Source organism: Grampus griseus (assembly GCF_964374135.1).
Source record: "Grampus griseus genome assembly, chromosome: 19".
Lineage (NCBI taxonomy): Eukaryota > Metazoa > Chordata > Mammalia > Artiodactyla > Delphinidae > Grampus > Grampus griseus.
In genome coordinates this window covers 5,945,137-5,960,212 of record NC_139013.1, presented here as the reverse complement: position 1 = coordinate 5,960,212, position 15,076 = coordinate 5,945,137, and the positions used below count along the sequence as shown (strand labels likewise).

General features: G+C 46.1%; 1 protein-coding gene and 1 pseudogene across 2 annotated transcripts; both read left to right on the top strand.

Moving 5' to 3' along the window:
- Positions 1–1,222: 1,222 nt before the first annotated feature.
- Positions 1,223–1,875, top strand: LOC309837275 (UPF0193 protein EVG1-like; annotated as a pseudogene). The gene has a single exon. The product of its transcript is annotated as a UPF0193 protein EVG1-like (transcript).
- A 6,343-nt stretch (positions 1,876–8,218) lies between these two features.
- SIGLECL1 (SIGLEC family like 1) lies at positions 8,219–14,263 on the top strand (the record flags this gene model as incomplete). The annotated part of the gene is made up of 4 exons (XM_082676762.1): positions 8,219–8,255; positions 9,570–9,851; positions 9,998–10,097; positions 14,119–14,263. The coding sequence occupies 4 exons, from the start codon at positions 8,219–8,221 to the stop codon at positions 14,261–14,263; spliced, it is 564 nt and encodes a 187-aa protein (XP_082532888.1).
- Between the last annotated feature and the right edge of the window lie 813 nt (positions 14,264–15,076).

Below are 15,076 nucleotides of genomic sequence, written 5' to 3'. Positions count from 1 at the left end.
GTGTGAAGAAGAGAAAATACTTCACTACCTGGAAGCCTGGACAGCATCTTATTTATGTAAGTAGGAGAAAGGAAATCTGTTTTGACATGTGGGGATTAAGGGTTGGTGCAGAGTCCACTCAAAGGGATCCTGTAAAGCATGTAGAAATATGGAACAGGAAAATGGGTGGGGGTGGGGGAGAGGAAATAAAATATTAGAAAAAAAAAAAGAAAAAAAGCAGAGATCTGGCTCTAAACCAGAAAAACAGTGGAAACAGAAAGAGAAGACTTCCCTGGTGGTGCAGTGATTAAGAATCCGCCTGCCAATGCAGGGGACACGGGTTCGAGCCCTGGTCCGGGAAGATCCCACGTGCCGAGGAGCAACTAAGCCCGTGCGCCACCACTACTGAGCCTGCACTCTAGAGCCCGCGAGTCACAACTGCTGAGCCCGTGTGCCACAACTACTGAAGCCCATGTGCCTGGAGCCCGTTCTCCGCAACAAGAGAAGCCACCAACAATGAGAAGCCCGCGCACCGCAACGAAGAGTAGCCCCCCACTCACCGCGACTAGAGAAAGCCCACGCGCAGCAACAAAGACCCAACACAGAAAAAAAATAAATTAAAAAAAATTTAAAAAGAGAGAGCGAAAAAAATTGAAGTATAAGAAAAAAGGGGGAAAAAAGAAGAGAGAAAGAAAAAGAAAGGAAAGCAGAGCTCTGGTTCTAGAACCAGGAAAAAACAAAAAAAAAAAGGAAAGCAGAGAGCTGGTTCTAACACCAGAAGAACAGAGGTGGAAAAAAGTAGTCCCAATTCAAATGCTGAGAGAGGCCAAGTAGGTAATTTAATAAATAGTAACTAACATTTATTGAGTGTATACTATGTAAGGCTCTGTCCTAGTAATTTGTTTAATCCTAAGAACGACCCCATGAGACTCAGGCCCTTGACAGAGCACAGAGTCCTAACCACTGGACTGCCACTTTTTTGTGTGAAATAGCCTGATTTTTAAATGTTATCCCCCCCACAAGAAAAAAAGTTGATTTAATAAATTAAGCTTTTAGGAGGCCAAACAAAATCTATTTATGGGTCAAATCCAGCTTGGGTACCACCAGTTTGCAACCTCTGATGCAGAGACCAAGAGTGATGGAACTGACTTACCCAGAATCTTCAGAAGCGGGAGACAAAGATTAGGCTTTCTGACTCCCGGTCTACTTCCAGGAAGAATCTGAAACACTTAGGAGCCCTCCCATGGCTTCCCAGGAGAGGGTGGAGACAGTGACCAAAGGAACTGGGTTCTGGCGCTGCCCCAAGCCAGCCACTTACACCCCAGGGACCTGCGAGCTGCTCAGAGTGATGTTGAAGGAATCCAAACTGACACACTTCCAACAGCGCCACATCATGGACACCATGAAACGAGGAGACACTCTCCCCCTACAGTGCAGCCCAACTTCCAGCTAGAGGGTCTTGCCTTCCAAGCCGCCGGCCTCAGCCATCTGCTTGCCTCCCATCCAGGCTGCCCGGTCCCACCTCCGGACTGCCAGCGTGTGCCAAGACAACGGGGCCTACAGCCGGGAGCAGCTGAAGCCTCAAGCCACCCGAGATCTGGAGAAGGAGAAGCGAAGACTCCGAAATATTTTTGCCACCAGGAAAGAGCCAGAGGAATGGAAAAGAAAGCCCCTCCTATGCGACAGGAGGGCCCGGCCCCTGAGCTGGACCGGTGTGAAGAATTCGTGAAGGAAATCCAGGAGAGGAAAGAATTCCTGGCTGACATGGAGGCCCTAGGGCAGCGCAGACAGTACCGAGGTCTCATCCTTACTGAAATCTCCCAGAAACTACAGGAAATGGAAGACCTTGACCACAAGAGGAGTGAGGAACTTAGGAAGGCTCTTGCCACCACTTAATCTGCCTCCGGAGGGGAGCGGGGGAACCCAACCTCCACCACTGGAGCCCACCCCCTTGCCAAGCAGGGTCATCCCCAGGTCAGCCCACCCACCCCAGCCTTCAGCCATGTAAATGGTTGTATAGCACTGCCCCCACCTAGGGTACCCTGGACATAGATAGCACCCTAGAAAATGGACCGTGTCTCAGAAAATGAGCTGATTCTCCTTGAGACTCTGCCCAGGGATTCTCAGTCAGCTGAGCCTCTGAGACCAGTCACAAATACAGACACATACACACACACAGTGACTCTTTTCTTGGGGAAAGAGCCACACACACAGTGAAAGAAAGGATCCAAGTCTCACCATCTTGGGTGTGTGTCTAAGGGCATCCACTGGGCCCCCTTCCCTCCGCCTCCCCGACTGCGTGTCCCTGTGTCCAGCACATTAGGTTTCCTGAACTTAGTAATGAATATGATTCTTTTCCTCCTACCTGTCTTAGGACCTACTTATTTGACTTCTTACAGTTTGGGGCAAACTTCTTACAGTTTGGGGCAAAGATTTAACCAGTATGATCAACTGGCTAATAAAACATATTTAACATGAAAAAAAAAGAAGAAGAAAAGAAAAGGAGGAGGAGGAGGGCAAATTAAACCTGAAGCAAGCAGAAGGAAAGAAATAAGAGAAAGCAGACATCAATTAAATTAAAAACAGAAGCAACTGACACTGCAGAAATACAAAGGATCATGAGAGATTACTACAAGCAACTCTATGCCAATAAAATGGACAACCTGGAAGAAATGGACAAGTTCTTAGAAATGCACAACCTTCCAAGACTGAACCAGGAAGAAATAGAAAATATGAACAGACGAATCACAAGCACTGAAATTGAAACCGCAATTAAAAATCTTCCAACAAACAAAAGCCCAGGACCAGATGGCTTCACAGGCGAATTCTATCAAACATTTAGAGAAGAGCTAACACCTATCCTTCTCAAACTCTTCCAAAATATAGCAGAGGGATGAACACTCCCAAACTCATTCTATGAGGCCACCATCACTCTGATACCAAAACCAGACAAAGATGTCACAAAGAAAGAAAACTACAGGCCAATATCACTGATGAACATAGATGCAAAAATCCTCAACAAAATACTAGCAAACAGAATCCAACAGCACATTAAAAGGATCATCCTCAATGGTGAAAAACTGAAACCATTTCCACTAAGAAAACACTCCCATTTATCACTGCAACAAAAAGAATAAAATATCTAGGAATAAACCTACCAAAGGAGGCAAAAGACCTGTATGCAGAAAATTATGAGACACTGATGAAAGAGATTAAAGATGATATAAATAGATGGAGAGATACACCATGTTCTTGGATTGGAAGAATCAACATTGTGAAATGACTCTACTACTCAAAGCAATCTACAGATTCAATGCAATCCCTATCAAACTACCACTGGCATTTTTCACAGAAGTAGAGCCAAAAATTTCACAATTTGTATGGGAACACAAAAGACCGCGAATAGCCAAAGCAATCTTGAGAAAGAAAAATGGAGCTGGAGGAATCAGGCTCTGGGACTTCAGGCTATACTACAAAGCTACAGTAATCAAGACAGTATGGTACTGGCACAAAACAGAAATTAGATCAATGGAACAGGATAGAAAGCCCAAAGATAAACCCATGCACATATGGTCACCTTATCTTTGATAACAGAGGCAAGAATATACAGTGGAGAAAAGACAGCCTCTTCAATAAGTGGTGCTAGGAAAAATGGACAGCTACATGTAAAAGAATGAAATTAGAACACTCTCTAACACCATACACAAAAATAAACTCAAAATGGATTAAAGACCTAAATGTAAGGCCGGACACCATCAAACTCTTAGAGGAAAACACAGGCAGAACACTCTATGACATAAATCACAGCAAGATCCTTTTTGACCCACCTCCTAGAGAAATGGAAACAAAAATAAACAAATGAGACCTAATGAAACTTAAAAGCTTTTGCACAGCAAAGGAAACCATAAACAAGACGAAAAGACAACCCTCAGAATTGGAGAAAATATTTGCAGATGAAGCAACCGACAAAGGATTAATCTCCAAAATTTACAAGCAGCTTATGCAGCTCAATATCAAAAAAACTAACAACCCAGTCCAAAAATGGGCAGAAGACCTAAATAGACATTTCTCAAAGAAGATATACAGATTGCCAACAAACACATGAAAGGATCCTCAACATCAATAATCATTAGAGAAATGCAAATCAAAACTACAATGAGGTATCATCTCACACCCGTCAGAATGGCCATCATCAAAAAATCTACAAACAATAACTGCTGGAGAGGGTGTAGAGGAAAGGGAACCCTCTTGCACTGTTGGTAGGAATGTAAATTGATACAGCCACTATGGAGAACAGTATGGAGTTTCCTTAAAGAACTAAAAATAGAACTACTGTACGACCCAGAAATCCCACTACTGGGCATATACCCTGAGAAAAGCATAATTCAAGAAGAGTCATGTGCCAAAATGTTCATTGCAGCTCTATTTAAAATAGCCAGGACATGGAAGCAACCTAAGTGTCCATCAACAGATGAATGGATAAAGAAGATGTGGCACATATATACAATAGAATATTACTCAGCCACAAAAAGTAATGAAACTGAGTTATTTGTAGTGAGATGGATGGACCTAGAGACTGTTATTCAGAGTGAAGTAAGTCAGAAAGAGAAAAACAAATACCATATGCTAACACATATATATGGAATCTAAAAAAAAAAAAAGGTCATGAAGAACCTAGGGGCAAGACGGGAATAAAGATGCAGACCTATTAGAGAATGGACTTGAGGATACAGGGAGGGGGAAGGGTAAGCTGGGACAAAGTGAGAGAGTGGCATGGACATATATACACTACCAAACGTAAAACAGATAGCTAGTGGGAAGCAGCCGCATAACACAGGGAGATCAACTAGGTGCTTTGTGACCACCTAGAGGGGTGGGATAGGGAGGGTGGGAGGGAAGGAGATGCAAGAGGAAAGAGATACGGAGACATATGTATGTGTATAATGATTCACTTTGTTATAAAGCAGAAACTAACACACCATTGTAAAGCAACTATACTCCAATAAAGATGTTAAAAAAAATTAACCTTCCAGAATTGGAAACAACTAAATTTTCAATAAAGTGGCTTTTTCATTAAAAAAAAAAAAAAAACAGAAGCGATACAGAAAAATCGGTTGAAACCAAAAGCTTATTCTTTAAAAAAAAAAAAACTCAATAAAATTGATAGACCTTAAGGAAACTGACTGAGAAAAAGAGAGATGACACAAATTTTGAATACCAAGAATGAAAGAGTAGTTATAACTACGGATCCTAAAGACATTACAAGGATAATAAGGAATATATTTTTCAGAAGAGAACCTTTCTAAGCACTGGGAAGGATACAAAGATGTATTTGATGTAGGGCCTTTTCTCAAGGAGCTGATTCTTGGATAGATTCCCTGGTAGGGTATTTCATCAGTTTCCCAATGAAAGCAGTAACCAAATGAAGAAGCGTGCAGTAGACTGTGCAAGTTTTTGTAGCGGCTCCACAAGGCTGTCAGGGAACAAGGATCCCTATACTGTTGTCAATAATTTCCTCAGCCTGTGGCTTTGATCTACATGGTTCCTCACGGTCGCCAGATGGCTGCTCCGCTTCCAGTATCGCATCTATATTCCAGGGAAAAAGAAGAAGAAAAGCAGCAAGAAGAAAGTAACGGTGCTAATATCAGAAAACCAGAACTCCCCAAACGACTCCAGCAGATAGCCTCAGACATTTGGTATTTCAAGTAGGCAAGTCTCTCAAGATATTTGCGTAATAATAAATCTAACAGCAGAGTCTGTGGTTTTATTTTTGCATTGTTCACGTGGGAGAAGAGAACAGAACCGTCCTACAGATAGGTATACAATTTAAGAAACAGAGATGTCAATTACAATGTTATTGTTACCAGAGCAAAAAATTATCAAGTAAGACCACTGGTCAGAATTCCATTTTATTGGGATATCATTTTCATAAGACATGGAATAATTTCTAATGTCTTTGGAGTATCGTAAGACTGCTTTGTTTGAATTGTTCTTCCAAGGGTGGACTTATATCAACAGAGAACAGAACAAATCAGTACCAGTCTTGAATATTCATATGAAACTGTATATTGCAGAGGAGAACATAAATTATGTTCTTATAAACATTCTCGGTTTTGCACAATATCAAATCAGACTCCCTGAACCTTTTTATGACACAAAACCGTATCTTTTGATTTATAGCTGCAGGGGAAGGGAACATCTTCAATTCTTTCTGAGACACATTTCCTTTATCATGAACACTTATTTTTTAAAAAATAGAGCTCTCAAATTTCATTAGCTAGTATTATATGCAAAAAACAGACCTTCAGAGCTCAATTGTGATGGCAAAAAATGGGGTAACGGCTGAATGGACTTCTATTTGGTGATAATAATTTAATAGCATCTTTCTTGTACTTGCTTCATTGGCCAGAACTCTGTCACGTGGCCAGCCCTAGATGTAAAAGAGGAAGGGAAATAGGGTTTTTTTTTTAAACTGATAACATCACCACCTGAACAAATTTGAAATAATAAGAACATACAAGACGGTAGATATCAGGCAACTCTTGGGTTCTGCCTGAGACATTCCTCTAAAAGAGATGAATATATATAAGTGCTGAAGAAAGTCTGAGAAAGGAGGCTTTTTTGTGGTTGTGAGGATCCAGGAAGGCTACCAGGAGGAAGTTACATTTGACCTGGGCTAGAAAGAGAGGTATGATTTGAATGTGGGCAGAGGGGAGAGTTGCAGAAGGATGCCATGAAAAAGGCGGTGGCCCAAGTAAACATACAGAGGTAGGAATGCATGGAGTAGATGTGGTATATATGTACACATACTTGTTTCTCTTAAGCTTGCAAAGAATGGCAGAAAGGGGAGCAGTAGAGATAGGGCAAGTGTGAGCCCAAATCATGGACAGCCTTGATGCAAGGCAAGGGAGTTTGGAATATATCTTGCCAGCCGTAGAAATGTCTTTTATCACTTAAATGTCTCTTAAATATACCCCATCCTCTCCATCCCCCATAGCCACTGGGCCAGCTCAGACCACATCCTCATTCTCTTGAACTATTGCTTCCTCCTCAATGCAGACCATAGAGACCTTTATAACATCCACACCTGTTGCCTGCCCCCCCACCATGGTTCAAAACGTTTCCATGATTTCCACGACTTCCCCATTGACTTGCGAAAAAGCCCAAGCTCCTCGGCCTGGCATTTGAGACCCTTTAAAGGGAGAAGGGGCTGGGAGTGAAGACTAGAGGAAAGAGAAGAAGGAAGACATGGTCTTGAGACTCCACAGAGAGTCACGGGGAACCTTCCCTGTCCCTGTTCCTGAAGCTGCTCAGCCTCTGGTCCCATGAGGCTCCTAATTCACAGGTGGATGGACCTTAAGGGTGATTGCAGAGATAAGAATACCCAGTAAACAGGGCTCCCCTGGTGGCGCAGTGGTTGAGAGTCCGCCTGCCGATGCAGGGGACGCGGGTTCGTGTCCCGGTCCGGGAAGATCCCACATGCCGCGGAGCGGCTGGGCCTGTGAGCCATGGCCGCTGAGCCTGCGCGTCCGGAGCCTGTGCTCCGCAACGGGAGAGGCCACAACAGTGAGAGGCCCATGCATCGAAAAAAAAAAAAGAATACCCAGTAAACAGTGAATTTATTTCTACCTCCACCTTCTGCTTCTAACTGCTTCTCCTCTCCTGATGCATTCCAAATCCTGCCCTCCAGGACATGTGGATCTGAGCTCAAGAGTCAGCAGCATAATAGGTCCTGATCCTCTCTTGTCCCTGAGAACCTGTTGGTGCTGATGGTACTACCACTGTTACGGCGAGAGGCCGGGTAGGAGGTGGTTGAGGAAGCCAAGGAAGTGCTGGGATGGGTGTGGCTGCGGGGGTGGAAGCTGGGCTGGGCTGAGGTCAGGTGAAGAGGTGATGACCTAAAGAATGATAAATAATACGTAATAGACATCTTCCATGTGCATTTTCTGTGCTTGCCACTGTGACCCACCCTGTGTCCCATTTTCTCTACCCAACAACTCCCTGAGGAATTACAGTCCCCATTTCACAGATGAGGAAACAGTCTTTGGGAGGTTAAGCAACTTGGCCAAAGTCACTAGAAATTTAGCTAGTGGAGTGCTCAGCTCTTCTGACTCCTAGTTCCATTTTCATGCTGTGCCCAGGCCCTGTAGAACCCAAATGATCAATGTATCCACATCTGCTCTCTCAACACCATCACCTGTGCTGTGGGTGCTGTTAAGTCTTGGAGAAGACAAAAAGCATGGTGACCCAGAACCAAGTGTATCGAGATCCCCAATGTGATGAGCTGGGGACTGGACTTCACGTGTGGGAAGCCAGGGTCCAGCCTCATGCTGTTACTCTTTTCTCTATGACCTCAGGCAGGGTCCTTAATCTCTCTCTCTTTTTTAAAAAAAAATAAATTTATTTATTTTGGCTGCGTTGGGTCTTTGTTGGTGCGCGCGCGGGCTTTCTCTAGTTGTGGCGAGTGGGGGCTGCTCTTCGTTGCACTGCACGGGCTTCTCCTTGCGGTGGCTTCTGTTGCTGCGGAGCACAGGCTCTAGGCACGCGGGCTTCAGTAGTTGTGGTGCACGGGCTCCGTAGCTGTGTCTCGTGGGCCCTACAGCACAGGCTCAGTAGTTGTGGCTCACGGACTCTAGAGTGCAGTCTCAGTAGTTGTGGTGCACGGGCTTAGTTGCTCTGCGGCATGTGGGATCTTCCCGGACCAGGGATCCAACCCGTGTCCCCTGCATTGGTGGAGGATTCTTAACCACTGAACCACCAGGGAAGTCCCTGTACCCATTTTTCTGATTTGAGAAACTACGATACAGAAATGATACAACATGACCAAGGTTACAAGATACAGTTACTACCAACAACAAGAGAACTAAAAAATACCCAGCAGACCAGGTTGGGCTGGTGCAGTTTGGGAGTCTTCAAGACCACCCTCAGGTTCAGTAACTCACAAGGACTCACAGAATTCAGCAGAACTATTCTATTCCTGGTTACAATTTATTTATTTATTTATAAATATATTTTTTTCTTTATTTATTTTTGGCTGCGTTGGGTCTTCATTGCTGCGCACAGGCTTTCTCTAGTTGCAGCAAACAGGGGCTACTCTTCGTTGTGGTGCACGGGCTTCTCATTGCAGTGGCTTCTCTTGTTGCAGAGCACAGGCTCTAGGTGCGCGGGCTTCAGTAGTTGTGGCAAGTAGGCTCAGTAGTTGTGGCTCGCAGGCTCTAGAGCACAGGCTCCGTAGTTGTGGCGCACAGGCTGAGTTGCTCCGCGGCATGTGGGATCTTCCCGGACCAGGGCTCGAACCCATGTCCCCTGCATTGACAGGCAGACTCTTAACCACTGCACCACCAGGGAAGTCTCCCCTGCTTACGATTTATTATAACAAAAGAACAGAGACTAAAATCAGCAGAGGGAAGAGCACACAGGGCAGGACTTAGGAGAGACCAGACACCCGTTTCCAGTTGTCATCTCCCAGTGGACAGCGCCCCTCCTCTCCCAGCAACAAAGTATGGGAAACTCACCAGACCTTGGTGTTCATCCTGGAGGAAGCAGAGAAGTCAGGATGCTTGCTGACCCTTGACGTTGCTTCCCTACAGCCCCCGCCAGTCTGCTTTATTCTTCTTGTTCCTTGGAGAAGACTCTGCAGTGCAGCGGTTCCTTCCATGGGCTCCCCACGCCCTCCCTGCAGTGGTTGATGGGAGGTGCTCCCATGGGTCTGAACAACATGAATAACATCTTCCAGGTGACTTTTAGCATAATTGCCCTTTGGGCCAACAGCACCATCACCCTCCTCGGGGAGCCTGAAATAACCATGGGCCTCCACTGTGAGGGGAAGGACCGATATGGCATCCATACTTCAAGCATCTTCCTCATACCAGGTAAGTATACAGGGGTCTAGTTGCTGGGCTAGAACGACACCACCTAGGGACCAGGATGAGGTTGGGTACAGAGCCAGAGGAAAGAGTATTGGCTCAGAATTTACAGCCTTAGGAGAAAAACTACTCCCACTTCCCTCTGATTCCAGATAAGAATTCAGTTTCCAATGCGTTCGTGAAAGGGCTGATCCAGGGCGTCGTGTATGGACCCATTGCATCAGCACTATTCTCCTTCCTTGTTCTCCTTGCGTGAGTATCAAGTTAAAATTCAACAGCAAGGGGGCTTCCCTTCCCTGGTGGCGCAGTGGTTGAGAGTCCACCTGCCGATGCAGGGGACGCGGGTTCGTGCCCCGGTCCGGGAAGATCCCACATGCCGCGGAGCAGCTGGGCCCGTGAACCATGGCCGCTGAGCCTGCGCATCCGGAGCCTGTGCTCCGCAACGGGAGAGGCCACAACAGTGAGAGGCCCGCGTACCGCAAAAAAAAAAAAAAAAAAAAAAAAAAAAAATCAACAGCAAGCCTTCCCCAAAGCCTACCACATTTATTTACATTCTTTCTTTCCTTCCTTATGATTCTTCCAGTTAATTCAGCTCTGTCAGTTTTCTTGATACAGACGCTTACATCACTACATTTCAGCCATTCTTCTTTTCCAGTTTTCCATTTAAGGCTATAAATTTCCCTGTAAGCATGACTGTAGCTGAGTCTCACAAGTTTTACTATAAAGTCTTTTATTATCTTTTGGTTTGAATATCGCTAATTTCCGTTATTATTTTTTGACCCATAGAGGTTTTTTTAGCGGCATCAATATTTTCTAATAATCCTCTTTTCTTTATTTCTATTTAAATCCAATAAGGTCAAAGAATATGCTATGCATGATTTCAGTTCTTTATTTCTTTGTGACAAAATTTTTGTTTAGTTTATATAAGTAAATATTCCAATGTGGGCTTGAAAAGACTATGCATGCTACGCTTGTGGAATGCAGTGTTTTATATAAATATTATGTATATGTACATGTCTATATGTGTATATATATATCTATCTATCCTTTAAAGCAAATTTACTAGTCATGTTGTTTAAATCTGCTCGAGCTGTACGGTGACTTCTGCCTGGTGCCCTTCCCTACACTTCATCTCTCATCCCTGAACCCCTCTCTTACCTGGCTGACGTTTACTCATTGCTTAGGACTCAGCTCACAGCTCTTCCATCATGTGCTCCAGGAAACCTTCCCTGGTACCCGGGCTGGGTGCCTTTTCAGGGCCCTCATAGCCATCTGGGCCTTGGGGTATTAGCACTAAAGGTTTCACTCTGATATGACTAAGTGTGGATATCTTTTTTTGTCTGTTGTTATATTTGTTTGGCCTCTTTAATCTCTGCTTTGGTGTCTTTTATCAGTCCTGGAAAAGTCTCAAACATTCTTTCATATATGCCTCTGCCCTTTCCTTTCACTATGGGATTCTCATTTAATATTTGTCAAACCTTCTTTCTCTTTTTTTTTCCCTCTAACCTTGTCTCCTGTATTTTCCAAGGACATAGACAAGTAAACAAGTGCTGTGTTAGAGGCCGGCACAAGGAAGATATTAAGGGAAACTTACCCCTTCGGTATCTCCTTATCCCTTGGGAACAAGCATCAATACTGCCCAGAAATCCCTCAGCCTACCTCTAGTCAGCCCTTCCCAGCATAGCACTCTGTCAGTACTACAAATGTTTTCCTTTTCCCCCCAACTCTCTTATCTCCTCCCCTCTCACTCTTAGCAATAAGGTTTCCCTACTTCGCAGGAAAAAAGCAGCTCCCCAAACCTACAAAGTTATTTCCCATTGGCACTGATGATTTACTCCTTGCCCTTTTCAGAGAAAGAGGCATCCCTCTTCCCGTCCAAGGTTAGCCCTACCTCCTTTGCTTGGGAATCCTTCTCGTCCACACTTCATTAATCATTCCTCCTGTCTCTTAAATTATCAATCACCCTCTCTTCACTGGCTCTTTCTCTGAATTATATAAATATGTCCAAATCTCTCCCACCTCAGCCCCACAAACTCCTTCTATGTACCATCCAGTGTTTGGGGTTTTTTTTTTTTTTTGAGAGAGAGAGAGAGCTGACATCCACTTTCTGATTCTCATCACCCTCACCTTCTCCAGTCCACGTCAATATGCTCTCCAGCTCCGTGCCCCTGAAATGACATTGTCTAAACCAACCAGTCATCCTTATTCTCAAAATCCAATAGCAGATGTTCTTTTTCTGGCTCACCTTTAAGTGACATTTATCACTGGGTGGCCATTTGTGATTGGCTCCTGCCCAGTGGCTCCTTTCCGGAGAGAAGAAATACGGCAAAACCATCTGCTGAAAGTGATGTGGGTGGGAGCAGGGTGAGGGGTAGAGAATGAAGAAGATGGACAGTGTTAGGTGTGGTTAGGATAGCCACTGAGGAGAATCACTGGGATCTGTACAAGGACAAGGACAGCACTTGGTGAGCAGCAGGAAAGGCCCAGCAGTGACTGGAGATTATTAATTTTTTTTGGAGATCATTCGTTGTTAGTGGCAGTAAGCGGCATTGCCCTGTGATGTTTCCTCCCACCAGTGGTCATTGGAAAGAAAGAGTAGATGGTGGCATTGATCTAGGTTTGGGTCTTTGCAGGCAGGGTCCCATGGAAGGCTGATGGGGTGGGGGAAAGGGAGGCAGGGAGGCTGGAGGGAGAGAGCACTTCAAGTGGGCAACCAGTTGTACCCTGTGGGGTTGGGAAGGAAGGGAAACCAAGAGGGTCTTCACAGGTGCTAGAGAACATGGTGTCTTGGCCTTGAAGTTTCCACCTGTGGGATCAAAGAAGAGGAACATGAGATTGGAATGAGAGCACAGGAAAGCTGATGGAGGAGAACCAGGGAGAGCATGGGGCATTGGGGTTCATATTTTCACAGGTGGAAAACTTTGGAGGATAACGGAAGCTTGGTGGTTACGAAGGGAGATAAGTCGCAGTAGTCAGAACTCTTCCAGTTGTGGGTGACAAGAGCTGAACTCAACACGTTCAAGAGAACTTGACAACAGTTCTGGTTGCTTTGTTGTCATAATCCCCCGGCCCTACTGCTTAAGCCATGATTTTAAGCCATGACCGTTTTAACGTATCTTACAATTTCATGGATCAGGAATGTGGGTGGGACCCAGCTGGATGATTTTTCTGCCCTCCTGTGGCATCTACTGAGGTTACTGAGGTCACGTGGTGGTAGTTAGCTAGCAGCTGGGCTGGGCTGTGGCATTTTGATGGGGACAGTCAGAAGATTGCTGGGCCCCTCCCCCTTTCCAAGGAGTCTCAGGGCCTCTCATCGTGGTCTCTTCCAAGGCGTAAGTTGCCAGTCCCCTTTAGGGCTAGACCTGGAATTGACAGTGTCATTTCTGCCATATTCTTTTTTTTTTTTTTTTTTTTTTTTGCGGTACGCGAGCCTCTCACCGTTGTGGACTCTCCCATTGCGGAGCACAGGCTCCGGACGCGCAGGCTCAGCGGCCATGGCTCACGGGCCCAGCCGCTCCGCGGCACGTGGAATCTTTCCGGACCGGGGCACGAACCCGTGTCCCCTGCATCGGCAGGCGGACTCTCAACCACTGCGCCACCAGGGAAGCCCTGCCATATTCTTTTACAAAAAGTCGTAAGCTAGTCAAGATTCAAGGGGAGAGGAAATAAACCCCACCTCTCCATGGGAGGAGGACCAAAAACTTACAACTGTGAAAAGACTAAGGGGACTCTCTGTACACTGATATGCACAAATATGCCAGGAATATTGAGAAAGAAAAGGGATGCAGAAGAGATTTCTCTAGGGAATGCCCTGATGGTCCAGTGGTTAGGACTCCGTGCTTTCACTGCCGCGGGTGTGGGTTCGATCCCTGGTCGGGGAATCCCACAAGCTGTGCAGCACAGCCAAAAAAATATTTTTTTAATTAAAAAAAAAAAGATTTGTCTATAAAAAAAATTGCATACATATCGAGACTTTAGGGGGGCAGGAGAGAAGCAGAGGGAAGGCACAGTCATGAAGGGCCGCCAGGCTGGAGGGCTGGGGGACTTTGTGCCAGGGGACACCGGGGAGCCATGGGAGGGCTGTGAACAGGATGCTGGGAAGAGGGTCCAGGCCAAGAGAGTAGGGACTTGTATCCCCATTTGAGGGGAGGCGATGCTGCTCACAGAACCAGCAAATGGAGGGAAATTGGGTCTTCTGGCCCCCAGCCCAGGGCTCCTGCTGGGAACCAGGGGGAACTGAGCACAGCGTTAACCACGGGGCTCATTGCCTTAGAATGAAGATGCGTAAGTGGTGGGAGGAGAGTCATATTCCCATGGCCAATGAGGCCCTGATCTTCAAGAAACCAGAGCTGCTGGAGGAGCCAGAAACACCCAAGGAGTCTGAAGCTGAAACCTCACCTGCTTCTGTTACAGGTTAAGTCCCTGGGCTGGGCTGCTACACAGCTGAGGCCACCAGAGGGCACTCGTTAGACACAAAGATTCCCAGAGCCCCCGGGTACCTGGCAACCGGCCGGGAGAACCAGGGCTCAGCCTTAGCAGAGCATCTGTCCGCTTCTTCAAGCCGAGGCCCCATTCCAGTAGCCAAGCCCCCTGTGCCCCAGATGGTGACGACCCTGACGGGTCCCAGCCCCACCTGCTGCCCCGCCCACAGGCAGCCCTTGCCCCACCAGGAAAGGAGAGCAAAATCTAGAAAGGGGCTTATGAGTCCGCTTGTGCTGCCATAAGAAAGCACCACAGACTTGGGAGCTTAAACAACATAAATTTATTTTTTCACTATTCTGGAAACTGCAAGTCCAAGATCAAGGTGTGGGCGGGGTTCATGCCTTCCGAGGCCTCTCCCCTTGGCTCGCAGACAGTCATCTTCCTCTTGTGTCCTCACGTGGTCATCCTTCGGTGCAGGTCTGTGTCCTATTCTCCTCCTTATGAGGGCACCAATTCTATTGGATTAGGGCCCACCCACGTGACCTCATTTCACCTCATCTCTTTAAAGGCCCTGTCTCCAAACAGAGTCACATTCTGAGGTGCTGGGGTCTAGGGCTTCAACGTACGATGGGGTGAGGCGGGAAGGGACACAATTCAGCCCATGACAGAGGCTTCAAGGAGCTAATGGGATCCCTCCGTTTGTGGGAGACCCTTAAAGGGGAGGGGCTTGCCCACGGCAGAGGGACGCCAGGATCTGTGTCTCCCACAGTCTAGGGCTCTTGAGAGCGAAAGAAGACCGCAGACACGTG